At 38.0% G+C, this 20,230-nt stretch overlaps 1 protein-coding gene across 2 annotated transcripts in view; it reads left to right on the top strand.

The window, feature by feature from the left end:
- The window catches only part of PRKCE (protein kinase C epsilon), a 302,234-nt gene that overhangs the window by 163,504 nt on the left and 118,500 nt on the right, over positions 1-20,230 (top strand). The window contains exon 1 of one of the 2 annotated variants that reach the window (XM_075496259.1): positions 2,821-2,897. The exons of the other annotated variant lie outside the window; for it this stretch is intronic. Within the exon in view, the coding sequence (XP_075352374.1) occupies positions 2,888-2,897 (10 nt within the window). The 5' untranslated portion in view covers positions 2,821-2,887. Of the gene's footprint in view, positions 1-2,820; positions 2,898-20,230 lie in introns of those variants that run through there. 2 annotated transcript variants of the gene reach the window in all.

Here is a 20,230-nt window from a genome sequence, read left to right as displayed (position 1 = left end):
TAACTGGTGATCTGTTTTGAAAGTAATAAAGAAACTCTTAGAAATTATGGATGGGTATATAAAATTTTCAGTCAATGCTGTTACTTGTACTGTGTTTTCAAATGGGAGTTCTTCCAGATTTTTAAGCTGAATGTGGCATTGCAGTGATAGTTCGTTTGGGTTTTTTCTGAAACTTTGTTAACAATTAGATGTAAAATAATCTGATCTTATTTTAAATTGAAATTTCTAATTGTACAAACTTTCAATCTATAAAGTAACAATTCAATTTGCAGTAGCTAGAATGCTCTGGGAAAATATGTACCCTTATCAGCCCTGAGGGTTGAGTTACACTGAACCAATGCGTTTTTCATCAACGTTATAAGCGGCAAATAATTTACTGTGCAGTACAAACCCATCAGGTTGCATGTTTTCCTGAGAGCAATACGCTTTCTGAGCAAGACGTTGGTTCTTCTGCCACCATGTGGTTATCTTGTTTAGAATCAACGACCATTTTAAGAAAGACGCACTACTGTGGTTTTTATTAAAACTGACTATAAACTATCACAATTGTTTTATTTTTGATGGTCAGAGTTTGTTAACTTACGTTGTGCTGTTTGTAAACATTGAACTTCAAAATACACATTTAGAAAAAAACATATCATTCAGTAAAATTGTGTCTTTTCATCTGCTGGGATTTACTGTAAATTATGTATTCTTGCTTTAGCCTTTTTTCCTGTTGAAAAGAAGTAATAATGCTCTTTCTTTGATATTTTAGAACAGAATTGGTCCCTACATTTTGAAATCAAAAGTGAAATTAGAGTTTCCAACCACAGTTGAGCTGTACTGATTAAACCTTTTTTCTCTTTTCCCCATTCGCTACAATGTATTAAAAAGTTAGGCTTTGCTTAAAAAATAAGAAAATGCCCACTCCCTATTTAACAATTTCCATTTCAGTGGGAGAGGGACTTGCAGAAATGTGTTTGCAGATAGATTCCTTAAGAGTGTTTGCTGCAAATTCCTTTTTTATCTATTCATAGGATTCAAAATTGGACCTTCAATGTGAAAACCAAGAAAAGTAACAAAGGACAGACCTGGCATGCTTTGTAAGAGGGTATCTGACATGTCAGACCTATTGCTTTTCTTTCCTTCTTTCCATGCTATTTTCATACAGCTCCTTCAGATTTCTTGTCAAAATAACCAGCTGCCATAAACCCCATGATTATTACGTAAGCTGTGCTGCTACTGAAATACTCATTAACATGGGAAGGTACATGTCATTTCACGCCATGCATTGTCTGAAATTATAATTTTTGTTCTGAATAAGCTTTTTGCTTTTACTCCTCTGTAATAACAGATATTTTTAGTAGAAGGGATGAAACTAAGGTTGAATGTTGAAGTATGGGGTATATGTGTGCAGGCAGATTTGAAAGGTGTAATTAAATCACTTAGCTCTTTTTTTATTAACTCTACTGAGCGTTAACTCTGAGGCTCAGTCATCTCCCTTATACTGTTAATGCAGTTAGAATATGTTCAATGTTAAAACCTGATTCTTTTAATTGATTTTGCAGATTTTGAAACTCAGTAAGTCAACCTCTCTAGACAAACGGCCTTAGCAGTTGATTCTCGGAGCTCATTCCTTTGTGCTTGAAGCACTAGGCCTTCTATTCATTTATCTCTCATCGGAGCTCTCTTGTGCAGTGTTTTTTAGGTCATGTTTTGATAGACCCATGCAACTCTCTGGAGGTTTTATTGGGTGCGTTTAAATACATTTCTACTGTGCTGATGGACATTGTGTGGATGTATTGAAAAGGCTTCAAAATTGTTTTGTAAAATACAATGAAAGATGTTTCGCTGAAGAAATAATGGTTTTTGCAAAGTGCTAGCACTTTCAGTGTGCACTGGAAGCAAATTCCATACTGCTGAGTATTGCTTGGGCAGATAAGGAAAGGCACCACAGCCAAAACGATTCAGCAAAGTTTGTAGATGCCAAAAACCCTTGATTTAAAGAGCCAAAAATATAATCCTTTTACATTTTCTTTAAACTAGGTCATAGAGCTGTTCAGGAGCAAGTCTTTAGAGAATCTTTAAGTGAGTTCTGCTAAACAAAAAAGGTAGTGCAGTCACCTGAAACATAATATGCTCATTAATGCTTTGTGGGTGTGAGCTTTTTCAGCAGGGTAATTTGATTTTTTTGTTCTGGAGTTCCTATTTGAGAAGCAAACTCCACATTCAATTCACTCTGCAAAGGAAACCCGTTAAACGAGTGACAGCACAACACTGTGACTGAATAACAGCTTATATTGTCATGTGTCTATGTCACAGTGTCTTAAATATAAACTAAGCTTCTTCTATTAATTTAAAATTTATTTAATATTTTTACATATAAATGATCTCTGTTTCATTTTTGTCAGGTGGTCTCTCCGTGTAAATTATAGCATTCTTTGAAGGCAGTTTGGCAACTTATTTATGACTAGGTGAAAAAACCAAAAAATTGGAATCTCATTGTTGTGCCTATTAAATAATTAAGAAAAAATTGTGGTAATTGACACTTAGATAATTGAAAGTTAGCTTGAATGGTTTTTCTGGAAAAACACTCCTGTTAGCTTTCCGTACCAAGCGTAACCGAGTTTACGCGAGTGTCTGAGGATAAAATTTTTGAGGTACCTAAAACAAATAGCATGAGTTAAAAAATAACACATTGTGCAACTTACGGGTATGATAAAATATGTCATGGTTGCTGCTTACTGTCATAAGGCAAAGTTAGATCCTGAAATTTCTAATTATATGTTGGATCATAGCTTAAAGCCTTCAGGGATCTTTTATAATTTATGGGGTATATATGGAGTTTACACATAACTGAAAGGTGTATTCAGCTTGGAGCCTGGAAGTATGGGATGTTTGAACTGCCATGTTCAAAGGTTTGTTTGCTTTGATTATGAATCCTCTTATTTTCAAATGCCCAGGATTTTTACAGCTCCTGTAGTCTTCCTACTTTAATAATTGACTTGTTTCTTTATCTTTCATGATTTTAAACGTTAACATATTGGTTTAGTTTTTAGAGAGGCTAAGTTTCCCAGGAACTCCCCTTTCTCAGAAGTTCCTTACTTAAAATTTCTAAATATTACTTCCAATTCTTAGTAATTCAGCAACAGTTGGAAGCAGAGTACTTCAGTTTGTCACTAAACTGAAGCAGTCTTGAAAAACCTCAAACACTAAGAGGAATAGATTTTCTGCAACAGGAAAACACTTCTACGTGTTGCTATGTCTTAGGATATTTGGTCATAGTTTTGTATGAGAGGGCTGAAAGTTATGCCTGGGTTTGATAGAATAGGTAAAAGGTGGTAATGAAGGGGGTATCATACTTGCAAAATAGAATTTACATTAGTAAAGTTTCTAAGAGAGAGCTTCTATCCTGGTAAATTTGCTTTCTTCTGCAGTCGTCCAAATTCCACAAATCAGATGTGATTATAAATTTCACAGGGAGAGGAGGGCACAGCAGAACTGTGTACATCTCTTCTGACATTAGATTTGACTGTGTACGTACCTATATATGCCAATAAAAACATGCCACATAATATGTATGTTAAATAAAAATATTTAGCCTATCTTTCTAAAATTTTACATCACTGTATCAAACATCCGCATCCCTGTGCTGAAGACTCCATTTAGGAACATAAGTTCAGTCCAGCCTGGAGAAGTCCCCATACTGTGTGCGGGTTTGCAGCTTGGTTTCTGCAGAATTTGAGTCCAGCTTGAGCTGTAGGGCTCTCCACAGCTCCTTGTATGTATTACATGGGCAGAAATGCTGAGACTTCATTAGAGATCTAATCTTTCTGCAGCAAATGAGTGTTAAACCGTGCAGGTACCGTGCTTAGAAATATTCATGTGCACTCATCTTCCTTGAAGACGAGTGAATGAATCATGATCTGTTAGAAAGATGTGATAACCAAAAATAAAACAGAAAATCCTGAACTCCTGTCTCTCATGCAAAATATCTCCTTTCACAGTAAACCATACACACTAAATCTAAAAAGTTGATTGATCTATCTGCCTACCTGCCTACCTACTACATTGTAAATTATATATAAAAATCTTGCCAGCTTTTATATGCACTATTTTCTTAGACCTAGATAAGAAGAAGGAAAAAAAAAAAAGGAAGGGGGCAGTCATGACCAAGTCAATCAGTGAAATAATAACTTTTATAAATAAGTTTTATAAATACATTTTTATAAATAGGTTTCTACTTTTTATTTAGACTCCATAGTAATGTACTCCTTAAGACATTGTATAATATTTTATTGAATATGGCTCAATTTTTAAGATGTTGATGTGATAAGAAAACAGGTATTTAGAAGATCATAGTGGTCATCCTCAAGTTAAGTAATATCAAAAGATTTGGGGTATCAGTCCTAGCTTTAAGCAGTAGTATGTTTTATTCTGTTTCCTGCATTAACTCATTTTGTGTGTTAAGCACTTTAATTGTTATGTAATATCCCCTGCTTCTTTTATTGGTTCTGCTCTAGCTTCTGCTTTATTTGTATTTTTCTAAAGGACCTTTCCATGATATAAAAAGAAGATACTACCTAAGAAACTTTATCTTGCACATAGACATTTGTACTACAGATCACATGACAGTAAATGAATTCCTATAGTTTAAATTGGGAAGGAAATGTTTTAGTCTGATCATTGGATCAATTGGTCTAAACTCATATTTTGGGGGTATAGTCCTGGCTTTGTCATCCGTAGTCTCTGTAGCTAAAATTTAAGTAAGCCAACAGAGGCTACTTGGAGGATAATTGTTGGAGAATGGATGTAAACCTTGGATATACTTGGATTTTGATTGGACAAGGCCCAGAGCAGCCTGCTTTAGCTGGAGCTGTTTGGGGCAGGGTTTGGACCAGAGACCTCCAGAGGCACCTTCCAGCCTGAATTACTCTGCAGTTCATGAAAACGGTGTGTGAGAGAGAGGCAGTAATTTTCACTTGACATTTAATTATGTTTTAGATTGATGATGATCTTCAAATAAAATAACATTAGAAAAACATTAGAAAAAACAACATTATGCCTTCTAAATGCATAGGACAGAGTTTTTCTGAATTTTATATCATTTTGTGTCCAAGCACAAAGGACAGCCAACTGTCACGAGCGTTCAGTCGGAATTGCAAAAGACAAGCAAAGAGGATACAGGATTAAGTTGGGTAACCAGAGAGATGGTGATAACAAACCTGTTAAGATGCCTTTTATAGGATATCTACTACATGTATAATTTTCTTAGGAACAAAACAAAGTGATGTATGTGGATCCCATTGTCTTTTTATTTAGCTAAACACATTGTGATACTAGTTTCCCTTTGAGAAACACAGCTATACTATATATATAGAGAGAGTACAGATAAAAGCACTTGGTAGGTATTGTTAGCTCTGTTTTAGGTGTCACAGATGTTTCTAAGATTTTGCAACTGATTTTTGATTACCAGTTTCTGCCCAGCTGGGAGGTGGTTGAATCTGTAAAAATAGTTATAACATGGTACAGAGTTAAAATATGGTTCAGAAACAGAGATATAAACTTAAAGCTACTGAGCATGGGCTAATGCCCTTTGTATTTTTCATGCTATGGGGAAAAAAAATCACAGGAAAAATAATGTCCTTATTTAATGATCAAGCAGGAGGATTCAAGGAAGCAATTATTTGATATTAGTCGTAAGCACCATATTAGTCTCTAGATGCTTCGAAATGATGGGAAGAAAATCCTGGGTGAAGATTGTGAAGGCACCATGCACAGGTCATCTGCCACAGGTTTTCTGGATGGCCTCAGGCATGCCATTCAATGTCTCTGTGCCTCTTGGGTAAAGTCCTTTGAAATGTACCGGTAGAAAAATGCTGTTTCAGAGATATTGTGACTACTACTGAGAGTCACACACACATACTGCTGTTGTACTAACCAAGTTAAGCTGGTTATGAAGGCAAGTAGGATGTGAGGGCAAGGCTGTATAACGTTTTTTCGTGTATTTGTGATATATGAATAATAATATATGCATGGGGTAACTTCTGGATAAGACAGTTTGCTGTTACATATGGATTTATTAGGAAAAATCATTGGCTTACTCCCCTCCTCAGTAATTGTTTGCTTTGATGTTATCAGCCTTACTTGTATGTTATTCTGAAATTAAAAATTACATTAGTCTAGTATAAACATTTTATTTTATGTGTGTGGCTCTCATCATTTTACCTATCACAGATTCATTTCATTACTGGACTATATTCCCAAACTTTAAGCTGGCATAGTCACTGTGATTAGTCCATAGAGGATGTATAAAAAAAATCCTTGAAAGATGTCATAGCATAGACAAAACCAGCCACGTCAGTTCCAGCTGTTGTTCCTCTGAAACCCAGGGGTGGAGGGAAAGGAAGAGTCTGTGTTTGACAGTGTTAGAAGAAAAATATTGATCAAAGGAGAAATGCTATTTTTCAAGAGTTAGACTTAAAGAAATAATACCATTAAATGTAAATAAATAGATAAATTTTTAAAATTAGCAAGTGAGTAATTATTTGCCTAGTCTAATATAGCCTGTTATTTCATATTACATGAGAGGAAAATGTCTATTTTAATTTCTTAAATTAAAAAGAGATATTTTGGCTTTAATTTAGTTATGAGTAAGTTATTAAGGCACCTTAAAAACCTATTCCAAAGAACTGTTATTTTGAGACTCTTTTCTTTATTTTCTATGTATAGAGACAGATTCTATTTGTGTGAGTTTACAGCAATATAATTCAAAACTCCCAGAAATTTATCAGAGTTGGTCCTGGATCAAGACCATTCTATTTTAGCACGTAGCCAACAGTTGTTTTAGAGGTAGCGCTCCTTAGAGTTGAGTGGTAGGCTGAAATAGTTCCTATCTTGGGACCAGTGGTATAACACCATGTTAAAAAGGGTAACTTATCAGTAGTATTTCAGTAGCTATTAGTAGGAATTCACCCTCATGTTGCATGTATGACCAGATAGGTGATGTTCTGAAATGTCAGCATTATGTTACACATTGTGGGAAAGAAAGGAAGGGAAAAATGTGATACAAATAAAACTAGAGATTTTCGCTGGTCCGAAGCCAAGTGCTTCTTGGATCTCATGATTGCCCCATTAGTTTAAAAACTTGCAAATGCCTAGATCAGTTTAAAATGCCTAGATCAGTTTATTTTGATGGTTCCATGTTCTGGAAAGCATGATTCAAAAAGTGCTTCTGGTGCAATGGTAGATCCAGACACCTCTTTCATTGCTGATGGCAGGCAGCAATGATTTGCTGATCTCTGTGTATTCAGCAGGACAAATGTCAAACTGAGATCTTACTACTTTTAATTTGTGATGCAGCTTTCTACATCTTTCTAAATTACCTACAATCCATTTTCATCGAACTCACAGCTCTGGCACGATAATCATAATGTTTAAAATGGCCACTCTTAAACTAAGATTTATTTTTGCCCTTAGTTTCCAGGAATGCTTTCTATCCTGTTTTCCTTGCTTCTGGTAAAGATAAGTACAATGCAGAGGGAGGATCATATTCATGGTTTTGTGTCTGTCTTTCTATCTAAGGGACAAGTGTAATTTGTATTGCTTGCTGGAATAGATACTGGAATAATTACTTTAAATAAATTTAGATGCTGCTAATAATAGTGCTAATGCTTGCTCAAAGGAGTGCTTTCTTCCCCCTAATGTTCTGTGTGGGCTGCCTGAAAATTGCTTAGCTACATCTAATTTTCTTGGCCCATTTCTGTGACTTTTTTCCCATCATGAAACAAGGGATATTATGTGTACTAAGATGATATTCTTGCATGTAGGAGAATAAGCAAACTGATTCTGCAATGCAGACATAGTGGTCCGAGTTCCTAAATATGGGCAGCTATTCTGAATACCTCTGCTTTTGGATCTAGGATTTAAAACACATTTAATGTAGCTGAGTTCAGACAGTTTCACTGTATCTTCTAAAATCTGTTCTTTCTAATGTAAGTTTGTTATGGTGGTCTCAAAAATGGAGGATCACAAAATCACTACTCACAACTGACTGGTTTGGATTCACTCTGTCGTATTAGATTTTCAAATTCAATGAGTTTTCCAAGTACACTGAAAAGAAAGGTTTGGTTTCATGCATTGGATGAAGTGTTACTGGGGGCTTTGTAACAACTCCAGGACAAGTAGTGAAGAGACACTTTTACTTTAAGAGATTTTTGGAGTACGTGAATCTTTAAACGCTATGTTTCTGTTTCTTTGCCTTTCTTTTATACTTGTTAAAAACAATCTTTAAATGTTTATTTTTCTTTGTCATTAAAATATTTTGTTTACTGTTTTTTGGGTGTGGAACGAAGAAAAAGGCAGACTGTAAACATGGCTTTATTTAGTCTAAATTACCTTAAAAATTTGGTTTTTTCCATCTTTATTTCTCAAAATGCATTACATATTTTTATTTGGCTACTGGTATGCTAATGGCAAGGATAATGTTTTATTAAAGAAAAGTTCAGAGAAATCTTTTCAACATGTAAGAATATATTTGATTTTTGATACCTATTTGCTGAAGGAAGGAGACATTAGCTGTTACCTATGCAATTTCTGATAGTAGTTTCTTTCTAGTCTGGGGGATGGTCTCCTTCTTAGGGCGTTTTTTGTCTCCTTATTAACAAGGAAGCTTCATTTTTTTCTGAATTGAAACGATTGTAAAAAAACTAATTCATGAGTGCTGTGATGTGTCATATGGGTAGTCAAGTCAGAGGCTGCAGCTATAGAGCTGTCAAAATCGTTTTTTAAAAAAAAAAAAAAAGTGGGAGCTTCTCTCTAGAAGTCTTTTTTCTAAAGACAACCAGTGTTAAAAGGATTTTTTCGAGGAACTTCTGACACGTTCTTAGGTAATTCACACTTGGAGAAAGTAAGTGGGAAATCAAAATCTCTTTGAAACCAACTTGGAAATGCTGCCATATGTCTTATTCTTGAGATTATACAAGTTTAACAAAAAAAAGGGGGGAGGGGGGAGAAAGAAATCCAGCCTCCAGCTTTCAACTGCCACATCCTTCAACCAGACAGTTCTGGGATCTGTTAAATCTCCATACACCACACTTCCCAACTTGTGAATTGATAGGTGATACAGCTTCCTATGGTGGTATTTAAGTTTACCATGGGAACAGCTAAATCAGTGACAGCAGCAAGAAGGAGGCACTGAATATATTTTTTTCAACTTACAGCCAGCTGACTTTCACATCCTTATTCAGCAACCTGATAAGGCTAAGTTAAAATGAATTATGTAGTGTTTGAATATGAGCAGAGGTGCTTGGGAAACCAAAGAGGACAGAAGGGGTTTGAGATCATGGGCTGTGACTTGAATTTTTTAAGGAAAGCTTTTTTATAAAGTCTCTGCTATCTCTTGACCTGTTAATAAACAAAACAATAAATGGAATGAAGTTTTAGAGGTTAGTATTTTATAATTGCTAGAACATTTTGTATCCTTACATTTTGGACATAGGCAATCAAGGTTTCTTTTTTTATCTCTACTGTAAGTAAACTGAACCAAATTCTGCTTGATTTTATATACGTGTCTCTGTTCTCTGGCATAACTGTAGGGCTGTAACCAAGGATAGATCTTCTCCTCATGTGAGTATGCATATAGAGCATTAAGATGTACAAATAATCGTCCTTTGTGCCACAGGCAGTCTCCTTGTCATTCCCTTGGCTGTCCACAGATTCTGCTTGGACCTCATCCTCCTCGTGCTGTGCACAGTTTTCCAGATGAGTTTTGTGCTGTCAGTGGCAGGAGAACTTACCTGACACCTTAGAATATCCAAAGGTAGTGCCGCTGGTGTGAAGGCAGGTCACTGCTCAATGGAAAACAGTTAGAGCACTGGAATAATAAGAGAAAAATTAAATCAGCAATCATTCCAAGAATTGTTTTGTCTCTGTTTTCATTGGCTGATTTAGTTTCTGGACTAAATAGAAAGTTGTTTGGGTCTTGAAGTAGCATTTGATACGATCTTTGTGCTGAAGAAGAGAAGAAAAAAATTCAGTATTTTTGTTCTTAGTTCTGTTTTCTCTTTCAGCTACAGTATACAGATGCACAGCCCAGAGTTTAACAAATATTTTTCTTGGAAGACTTACAGTTTTAAGAAATGTTAGAAGCAGGTTTTCTCCCACACACATTGATTAATTCTTGTATAGAGTCTTCACGTGTATTTTGAAAGTCAACCTTCAATGAGTGCTGGGGGGATTTGTTAGACTGAACTGCTTTTAGTCTTAGGAAGTAACAAAAGGTGATTTGCTGAAGGAGAAAAAAATCAGTTAGTTTAGAGTAATGTAATGGAATACAATATGTAACTGTCTTAGCTTGCTACGCTGGCTTTCCGTACCTGTTGTTCTGCACACACATAGTTTGAATTAGCTTTAACTATCACGTATCTGAAGAAAATAAGAGCGGGTCTAAAGCAGCATCTATTTTTTTTTGAAGTTAGTTGTTTCAGTGAACTTGGGTGGCTCAGTATCTTTGGGAAAACCTTAACAAGTCTAACGTATTTTCTTTAGGCAAGAGGATATCCATTCTCTTAGAGCACTGCTAGACAGGTATCTAGATCCCTGTGGAAAAAACACAGAACTTGAGTCCTTTTCTGTAGCTGACTCTTTGTACATATATATCTGCTAGTTCTTACGTATGCATTTTCTGTAATAGGGGGAGTTAACTTTTCTTTACAGCAAATAGGTAGAAAGGAAATTAATTTACTGATTGACAATAATCCTAAACTCAGATTGGCCTTGGAGCTTGGGCCATTGACTGATGTGAGCCACACTGCTCACAGTTTGTCCTACAGGGAGGAAAAGGAGTATTCTCTGGTGTGTTCTCTTTCATCAGCCCTAGGTTCACTTTCATTCCTCCCTCCCTTTTCTTTCATGTCCTATTTTTCTCTGAGTTTCTTTCTCCAAAGTGAGAGGATTAAAACTGTCTGATTCCATTTTGGTCTTCCCCCCCCCCCCCCCCCCCCTCAATTCCCACAGTAAGGCACCTCATCATCCAACATCCCACCCTTCCCACTTGCCAGCTGCTTCCATCAGTAAGTTCTTAAGCATTCTTGAATATTACATCAATTTTAGAGAACTATGAAAAACAAAATACATCTCAATCAACACATCTGTTGCCTCTTCGAAGGTTGTTTGCCAATTCTTTTCCTCTGTGAGTATATTTTTTATTAGAGACTAAATCTGCCATAGGTCAGAAAAAATGGCTCAGGTCCTGCTAGATTACTTCAAGCAGTTGATGCGTAAAATCTTTTCTGAAATTCTGACTCAGTTGGAAATTGAGTGTCCAGTTAAGCATCTTTTCATAAGCCAGAAGCACTTTTCATTTTGTGTGAAAGCTTGAGCCACATGCTCACCGAATCACTGAAAATGTGAAAGACACTGATACATCTGACTTACCAAAGGTTGGAGAATTGGGACTAAATAAATACGTGAACACTGGAGGTAGGAAGTTTGGAATATCAAGAAGGTAGCAACAGTTAAGAAAAAGTACATTTTTGTACCTCATTTCAAACACAGAGAGTCTTGTCTTCTACCCATGTGTGTGTCTTACAGAGTAAGACACAAAGTTTGACCAGCTGTAGTGGGTTGACCTTGGCTGGATGCCAGGTGCCCACCAAGCCACTCTCACTCCCCCTCCTCAACTGGACAGGGGTAGAGAAATACAACAAAAGACTCAAGGGTCGAGACAAGGACAGGGAGAGATCACTCACCAATTACCGTCACGGGCAACACAGACTTGACTTGGGGAAATTAGTTTAATTCATTACCAATCAAATCAGAGTAGGATAATGAGAAATAAAACCAAATCTTAAAACACCTTCCCCTCACCCTTCCCTTCTTCCCGGGCTTAACTTTACTCCCAAATTCTCTGCCTCTTCACCCCAGGCAGCTCAAGGGGGATGGGGAATGGGAGTTGTGGTCAGTTCATCACACGTTGTCTCTGCTGCTCCTTCCTCCTCACACGCTTCCCCTGCTCCAGCGTGGGGTCCCTCCCACGGGAGACAGTCCTCCATGAACTTCTCCAACGTGAGTCCTTCCCATGGGCTGCCGTCCTCCATGAACTGCTCCAGAGTGGGTCCCTTCCACAGGGTGCAGTCCTTCAGGAGCAGACTGCTCCAGCGTGGGTCCCCCACGGGGTCACAAGTCCTGCCAGCAAACCTGCTCCAGCGTGGGCTCCTCTCTCCACGAGTCCACAGGTCCTGCCAGGAGCCTGCTCCAGCACAGGCTTCCCATGGGGTCACAGCCTCCTTCAGGCATCCACCTGCTCTGGTGTGGGGTCCTTCACGGGCTGCAGGTGGATATCTGCTCCACCATGGACCTCCATGGGCTGCAGGGGGATAGCCTGCCTTACCATGGCCTTCACCAGGGGCTGCAGGGGAATCTCTGCTCCGGTGCTTGGAGCACCTCCTCCCCTTCCTTCTTCACTGGCCTTGGTGTCTGCAGGGCTGTTTCTCTCACATATTCTCACTCCTCTCTCTGGCTGCTGTTGTGCAGCAGTTTCCATCGTTGTCCCCCTGTTGCCCCCCCCCCCCCCCCTTCCCCCTTAACTGTGTTATCCCAGAGCTGCCACCACCATTGCTGATGGGCTCGGCCTTGCCCAGCGGCAGGTCCGTCTCTGAGCCAGCTGGCATTGGCTCTATCGGACATGGGGGAAGCTACTGGCGCCTTCTCACAGAAGCCACCCCTGTAGCCCTCCCATTACCAAAAAACCTTACCACGCAAACCCCGTACTGATTTGCAGTCATGTATCCAGGGTACAGAGATAAGCAAGATTTTCCATAATAAAATTAGGGAGGGTTTCCTCCACTAGGACTTTTTTGTGCTTTTCAGTCTTTAGATGCATTCATGTCACACTTTTCAAGCTTTTCTCCATGACTTGAGGGCTAGATACACATTGCTTTGTTTAACAAGAGACAGGGTTCTCATGTAAATTATGTATTTCAGCTAGCACACTATGCAAAACCTCAAATGCTGCAAAACTTTGCTGGGAGTCATAGGAAGCAGGAGATCCATTTACTGGTCTTTTGCTTGAAGACCTGCAAAAGGAACAATCAGCAGTACATTTATAAGTAACAATCTAATATTACAAATCAGAGCACATGATGGAACTCGTAGCAAATGCATGGTAGGCCCCAGATTCTTTCTTCAAAAGTAGGACGAGTTAACACTGTGGTCTCACCTTATTACTCTGGGATTTTTATTGTTATGTGGAGTTTGGACAGTAAAATAACCTGTATATTGAAACCCAAAAACAAATAAGAAGCATTAAAACTTCTCCTGTTTAATCTCGTCACTGAGAAATACTTCTGCCAATGATAGGTCATGAGGGTGGTCATCCCCCCATCCCTGTCATCTGTCAGTCCCCCCCAGTAAAAACCTATATAACACATTCAGGCTCTACTGACAATATGCAAACTCACCATTTGCAGTTACCTCATGATGCTGTGCCCATAAGCCTGGCAGGGAGAAAGAACATACTGTTTAGCACATGTTTCCATTTTTCTGTGCAATGGATGCATAGAATTAACATCTAGCCGGGCAGGTAAGTAGTGCTTTAAATATTAGAAGATTTCGATTGAAATCCAAGGCACAGTGAATATACTCTTTCATACAGCCATATGCAGAAATGCTTTGCTAAATTGGGGTTTTAAAGTAGTATGCTGATAATAAATCCTATGAGTACTTCAGGCTTTACATAATATATCTATTATTGTTCTCTGAATTAAAATTAGTAATAATATATTTAATGTTGAAAGACATCGATGGGAGAGTTGCTTTAATAGTGCTGCTTGTGAGTCAGAGACGTTCTTAATTAAGTTTTTGGTGTGTGTGTGTGGGGGGGTATCAGAATAAGAAAAATTCCTCCCACGTTTGCAAGACAGACAATGGAAAGAGGGAATGAGTTATTTTTGCTGCTGATTTTTGTCCCTTACAAATGATTGCAAGAATTGCCCACTTAGGAAATGGACAAAATGAGGATGTTGGTGGAGGGTAACAGGATTGTCATAATATGGCCCTTAGTAAAAGATGTAAACCAGAAAGAGCAGTGACATCTTGGAACACGGGTGGAAGTGTGTCATGGGTTATATATTGGGCCAAAAAGGGAAAAGTAGTGACAGACGTTTATTGGTGGCAGCTGTCTTGGAGAACAGTCCTTTCTAAGGTGATGAGTAACATTAATATCTTTCACTTCTTTTATTCAGTTCAACAGTAGAGTTGTGAGAAATGAAAAGTCCAAAGGTTGATTACCTATGGACTCCTGCACCCTCCATCCAAGAAAGGAAAAAATCTGTGCAGTTCAGATGAGGACCCACTCTTTTACCCATTGGGTGCCCTGCAGGCTCCGTTGCAGAGAAAAGTAATTCATGTGTTTGTAGCATGCAGAACCAACTTACAAAAGATATGTGGTGAAACAAAAGGAGAAACATGATTAAAACTGCTTAGAGTTGTATTGGAAAGCTTGATCTTTCTCTCAGGCTGCCTGGCTGCCATCCACGGAGTGGCTCTCAGGTTTTCCTTGATGCAGACCCAGTGCCTTAGGTTGCCATGGTGGGACTGTCTTGGAACATGTTTCAGTGATGTCCCAATCCTCACCCATTCCTGCAGATTGTCCAGAGTTTTACCAGGCTTGGCTTCCTGGCTAGATAAAGAGCTGGCACAAAGGAGTTCAGATACCACTGGCAACCAGGTACTTGTTTCTAACACGTATCAAGATATTATAGTGCATTCTCTATACTCAAAAAATTCTCAAGAACATGGCATAAGAATAAGAAATAATTTAACAGTGGCTAGATACTGTTTCTATGGACAACCCTAAGTATCAACTTACTTCAGAGAACAGAGCCTTTTAAGTTATTCTGAAATAAAAATAGTTTGTGTTCTGAAAGATATCTTTCCCAACACTTAGTAAGTTGAAATTTTAATAGTATTGTAAATTGTTTGTTTAAGCAGACAAAGCTACTGTACAGTTACAGTGAGATAAAACAGGTAAATAGCTTCAGATAACCCTGAACCTATTTGGCAAACAGTGGCTATGAAGATGATTTTCTCATTTGTTACTTCCAGTAACACGTCCTACTGCTTGGGGTCAAATTCCCGTCTGTTTATCAGAACCATTACAGTCTCATCAGTGGGTTTATCTACACAAAGGTACAGATACTTTATGTCTTATTACTTTAATACTGTTGAGGGAAAATAACTTCCAAATTTTTACAGCCTCTATTTTAATTTGTTGAAAAATATCGCTGCCATTATCTGAAAGTATAAGAAAAAAGTCTTTAAATAAAACGTTAATGTATCGCTGTCATTCTGCCTGCCTTTGAAACTCCCTCTGGTTTTCCTGAGCATTTTTTGAGAGAAGTATTCAGGATTCAGTGCCTTTTTAATTTATACCAGAATTAGTCAGACTAATGGGAAGAATTCTTCCTGCTTGGGACAAAGGAGCTGCTATGCAATCTTCTCTGGGTTTCTCAGTTATTACGTAGGCACTGTATGAGGCCCTTTTGAATCACAAGCCGTTCTGCAGTGGAATCCCTCTGCCCTATGGAGGATACAAGCAAGTAGTTAGCATTTTATTGAGAAAAAAATGTAGAAAGATTAAAAGAAAATGCAAAAATAATCACTTCCCCAAAGTAAACTTACTGAAGTTTCTGTACTTTTCATGTCTGCGATGGTGACACCTCGGAATGGTGTCTTTCCCAACTGTAGGTAAGAAGATTTCATTTCCACTTGGAAGCACTCTGAAACCTGAATATGTGTAATGTTTATCACAGGCTTCAGCTTTTCGGGGGGGGGCGTGGGCATAATCATTAGAAAACTATGTTTTGAAAGCCATCTTCTCTGACCTGTGTAGGTTATACACCATAGGTCCTTAATGTGGTTATGTGAAATTATCAGATTTAATATGGAGATTTTAGCACAAGTGAGCTTTTTTACACACATTTCTAAACTCAGATGGAAGCAAGTTGTCACTATCAGGAGGGGGATCTGGAAATGGAATCAGCAAGACGACTGTGAGATTTAGTAGCTTAGAGGCAGGAAGTGGTTTTCATTCTCCTTTTCACCTTCAGATATCACGGCTTTTCTGCAGCTATCATGGGACTGGGGTATCCATGGGGACCTGTTTAGTTCAAAGCAGCTTCTGTCTTGCTGTGGCCTGAGAATTATGCAAAATTTCTACAGTCGTCTTTTCTGTGACATCTTGCTATGTCTCTGGCCATCCACAGCCCCTGGTCTTTTGTGTGGTGTACAATGGGATAATGGTTGCCTTGCTACAGATACTTCAATAGTTTCTGTGCTGGCAAAAAATTTGCTTTTTCAGGTTGCCATTCACTCATCCAGCATAGTTTACTGCAAAAGGATTTAGGCTGGCTATTAGCAAAACAGCCTGCCTGCCAAAGTAGTGAAACAAGATACACGAGTGTGTTGTGGAATTTCCCTTGCTGGAGATTTTCAAGAACCATCAGAAAAATGGAAGCAGAGGATACCTGAAGTACATGAGACCCTTCCCCACTGCAGGAGGCTGGGCTCGGGCATCTCCTAGGTGCCTGCCACTTATGCTTCTGCTATTCTATGGCAAAGGAACAAAGCTGGGGTTGAAAAAATATTTAAAAAACAACTCTTTTCTGACAGACCAGAAACCCCAGTCACACAAGGTTCTGTTTCATTGCGCTCTATGTAGCTTTTGCAACTATTAGTAAAAGACTGCTGAACTTGTCTGATCTATCACAAACACATGCTTAAAATACTGTCATTTTGGATCTGTCTGGTTTAATAGTTACCGCTGGGAAAAGGGCTTTGTCCTGAAGTTTTCACAATGCTTGTTTTCCATCTTAGCATCACAACACCGTTTCCTTTCCAGGAACTGAGAAGGGCCAGCAGCTCAGGTGTTGACCCCGCAGAGAGGTCAGTTAACACTGCAGATAGCCTGGAGCTCTGTTAAAATAAATATGCATGTGTACACCACTTTGAAAGTTCATCTTCCACAGCAGCCGTGACCATGATGTTTTGTCACATTTTCCTTCTTTCCTTGGAGACAGCCAAAGGAAAGTCAATATAAGCATGTGTCACCAGAGTATCGACCGCCACAGGCGGCTGGGCATGCTCTGAGAAGCAAGCTGCAATCACATTGCAGGACATGTTTGCGGACTTGCAGCAATAAGGGTAGGGAAATGTAGTCTCAAGGATGGCTTTTGGTCTGGTCATAGTTATAATAATCTTACAATGATAATATAATGTATTATATAGGTAGTTTCTTCATTCAAAAGATTATGTACTTTTTTAGCTTTAGTAAGTAGTTGATTTAGTAAGAGCTATTGCACCTTGTTAGCCTGTCAGGACTTAACACTACCAATACTAACTCTAGGCTACTCATTACTAACACTGTATCAACATGAACTGAATGTCACTGCCACAAACTAAATTAATTTTCTTCCTCTAAGTTTATCATGTGAAGTTATGGCACAAAAACTGTTCTACATTTTACAAATTACTATTTTACGTTACTAGTTATTCCATGAGTAGGCCCATTACATTCCATGGAGTAAGATTTTTCTCCTGAATAATAGCTTTAGTATTTACCGTATGTAGAATGCATTTCCACTTCTCTGATTTCAACTGCAGATTTATTGACATAAGGGCATTGTGTTTAGAGGGAGGCTGTTTGTTCCTCCTGAAAGATAACACTGGAAGACCGAAATAACCTTAGTTAGCATTGATTTTTTTTTTTTTCCTGTTGTCTGTGACATTGTCTCCTTTCCAACTGAAAAAGCTCTAAATTCTGTCTTGTGGAAAAAGTCTTGGAAGTTGAAATTTTATTTTAAAAACCTTGAGATGTGAAATGGACTTTTCAGAAAACCTGTCATATAGCAATAACTTCCCTGGGGTATTTCTAGCAATAGAACTTCTTTTGCCAAATAAAATGCAATGTGAAAGTTGTAGTTACAGGTTTTTTGTTTCAGAAATACCATATTTCTTAAAATCATTAATGTTAAATACCACCAATAAAGAAACTGAGAGGAAATAGGAGGAATCTATCTCTGATTTGCTTACTTTGTGGATCTGACAGCTGTTTATCTGTAGGAATTGCTACATTCACCCTCTAAGATGAGGTCAGTACCCATGTCATCTGTGTGAGCCCCCAGGGGTCTAAAAAATGGATGTAGCACCCTGGATCTATATTCATCCCCTACCAGTTGTCCAATCAACAGTTCCTATAAAACATAAATCTGTTCATTAAATATTAGATTTATTAAAACATGCTGTATGATCATCTGAAGAAGTCCATGTGTAATTCCATGTTGTTAATACCTTAAGCTTGTGTAAGTTGTCACTAATTCTGCAGGCACCGTGCAGACAGAGAGCAGAAACATGTGAGGGCTCATCTTGAAAGCTTTCTTAAGGAAAGTCTCCAAGTCATTTGAAGGAGAATTTTGCTTGAGCACATAAAAGAACTCATCCTCCCTCACCCCCAGCCTCTGCTTGCAGCAGAGCACTTGGCCTGCAGCTGTGGCACCAGTGTCCCTGCAGGTACCAGGCTTCATGCTCCTGGTTTTGAACACTTGGTCCAAATTATTGCCAGCTAGCACGATTGGGACATTTCTGAAAACTGGATCGGACTTCTCCATGTGCTGAAATTGCAATCAGACCTTCAGTATCTATGAGACTCTTTAGTACTTCTGGACTTTATGTTCTCCTTTATGAAGTGAATCGAATATGAAAGTATTTCCATTTGAAAGGATGTGGGGAGTTACTGTTCTCCCTTCAGCTTTGAGGAACCTAATGAATGTGTTCATGATAATAATTAAGTATGTAGAGAAGGTTTGAATAATGTGTAAATAATCATTTGGATAGCTTTATAGGTTTGGTTTGTTGTTTTGTTTTCTTTCTTTCTTTCTTTCTTTGTTTAAAATGACAGTAAAACAACCCCTGAAACAAAAATGTGTGCCTGTCACAACCCCAGTCACTTATCTGTTTGCACGTCAAGGGAAGTCTTTAAATACATATAGGCAGAATTTCTCTTTTAGACAAGAATTTAAGCATTTAAAGATAAGCATGTGTTTGAAAGCAAATAAATTTGAGCCTGAGCCCATACTACAAAGCCACCCACCATGTTTGGGCTTGATATACTTTCAAATGCAATTTATTCTTCAATGCATTCAGTAAAATAGCTCGTGTTAACAGACATGACTTGTCAAGACACCTCTCTTCTAAAACTCACCCATTCTGTGAGTGTTTTTTCATTTCTTTGGTAACACTCATCATCTTTGTTTTCTTTAACAATATAGTGTTATTTAAGGATGTGATTCTTCTCCTATTAAACAGGAAATTTCCTATCAGCTTTCCTAAAGAAAGCATATTTGAGATACAGTAAGCAAAACCTGTGTGTTTATTCCTTGTTAAAGAAATAGTCTGGAAATACTCTACTTCTAGAAAAAGACATAGAAAAATTGAATGCTTTCTATGACTGTGGTAAACTATCCAATTAATTTGTGTTAATCAGTAACAGCTTTATGAAATTATATTGTAGCATTTACCTTGCTGTTTTTTATCTCAAAGTTACAAGATTAGTTTGTTGCACGTATTACTACTAAGCAAGGCTTTTCTAAAAGAAAGGAGATAGAAATGTAAATATATGGGGGTGTTTAGCTTTTTTTTCGCCCCCCTTTTTTTTTTTTCTTTAAAGAAGATTAAAGCCTTAAGGCAAAATCCTGTAACAGTTTCTGCCTGGAGAAATCTTGATGGCAGTATATATGCTTCTACCGTAGAGGCCCAAAATAGAGTTTGGGAATAATCCTTTGAGACCTGATTTTGATGCGTAATGATCTGGTTACACTCCATCCTGAAACCTGAGGAGTCCTGGACATTTCTGTCACTTTCCGACAGAACTTTAGGGAAATTACCTCTCCTGCCTCAATATCCTTCCTCCGTTTAGATGTTACATAGTGCTAAAACAAAAGCTCTATTTCAGTACACACATAGTGGTTAAAGTGGTCAGGTTTAAATCTGATACAAAAGCTCTTACTTTTAACCTTCAGCAATAAAACATCAGTACAATCATTGTTCCTTTGCATTTGTTGTTCAGTTAGGCTCTGTTGTAATTATTAAGAGTTGGTGTTAAAACAGCTGTTTTTTCTGGATGCTGGTTGTAGTTACGGATGACAGCAATGTGAAGACACCCAAGAGACGTGCGGGGTGAAAAGCACTTTGTGCC

The sequence above is a fragment of the Mycteria americana genome, chromosome 3, assembly GCF_035582795.1.
Source record: "Mycteria americana isolate JAX WOST 10 ecotype Jacksonville Zoo and Gardens chromosome 3, USCA_MyAme_1.0, whole genome shotgun sequence".
NCBI lineage: Eukaryota > Metazoa > Chordata > Aves > Ciconiiformes > Ciconiidae > Mycteria > Mycteria americana.
Note: the sequence above shows the minus strand (reverse complement) of the source record. Positions and strands in the feature narration are given on the sequence as shown.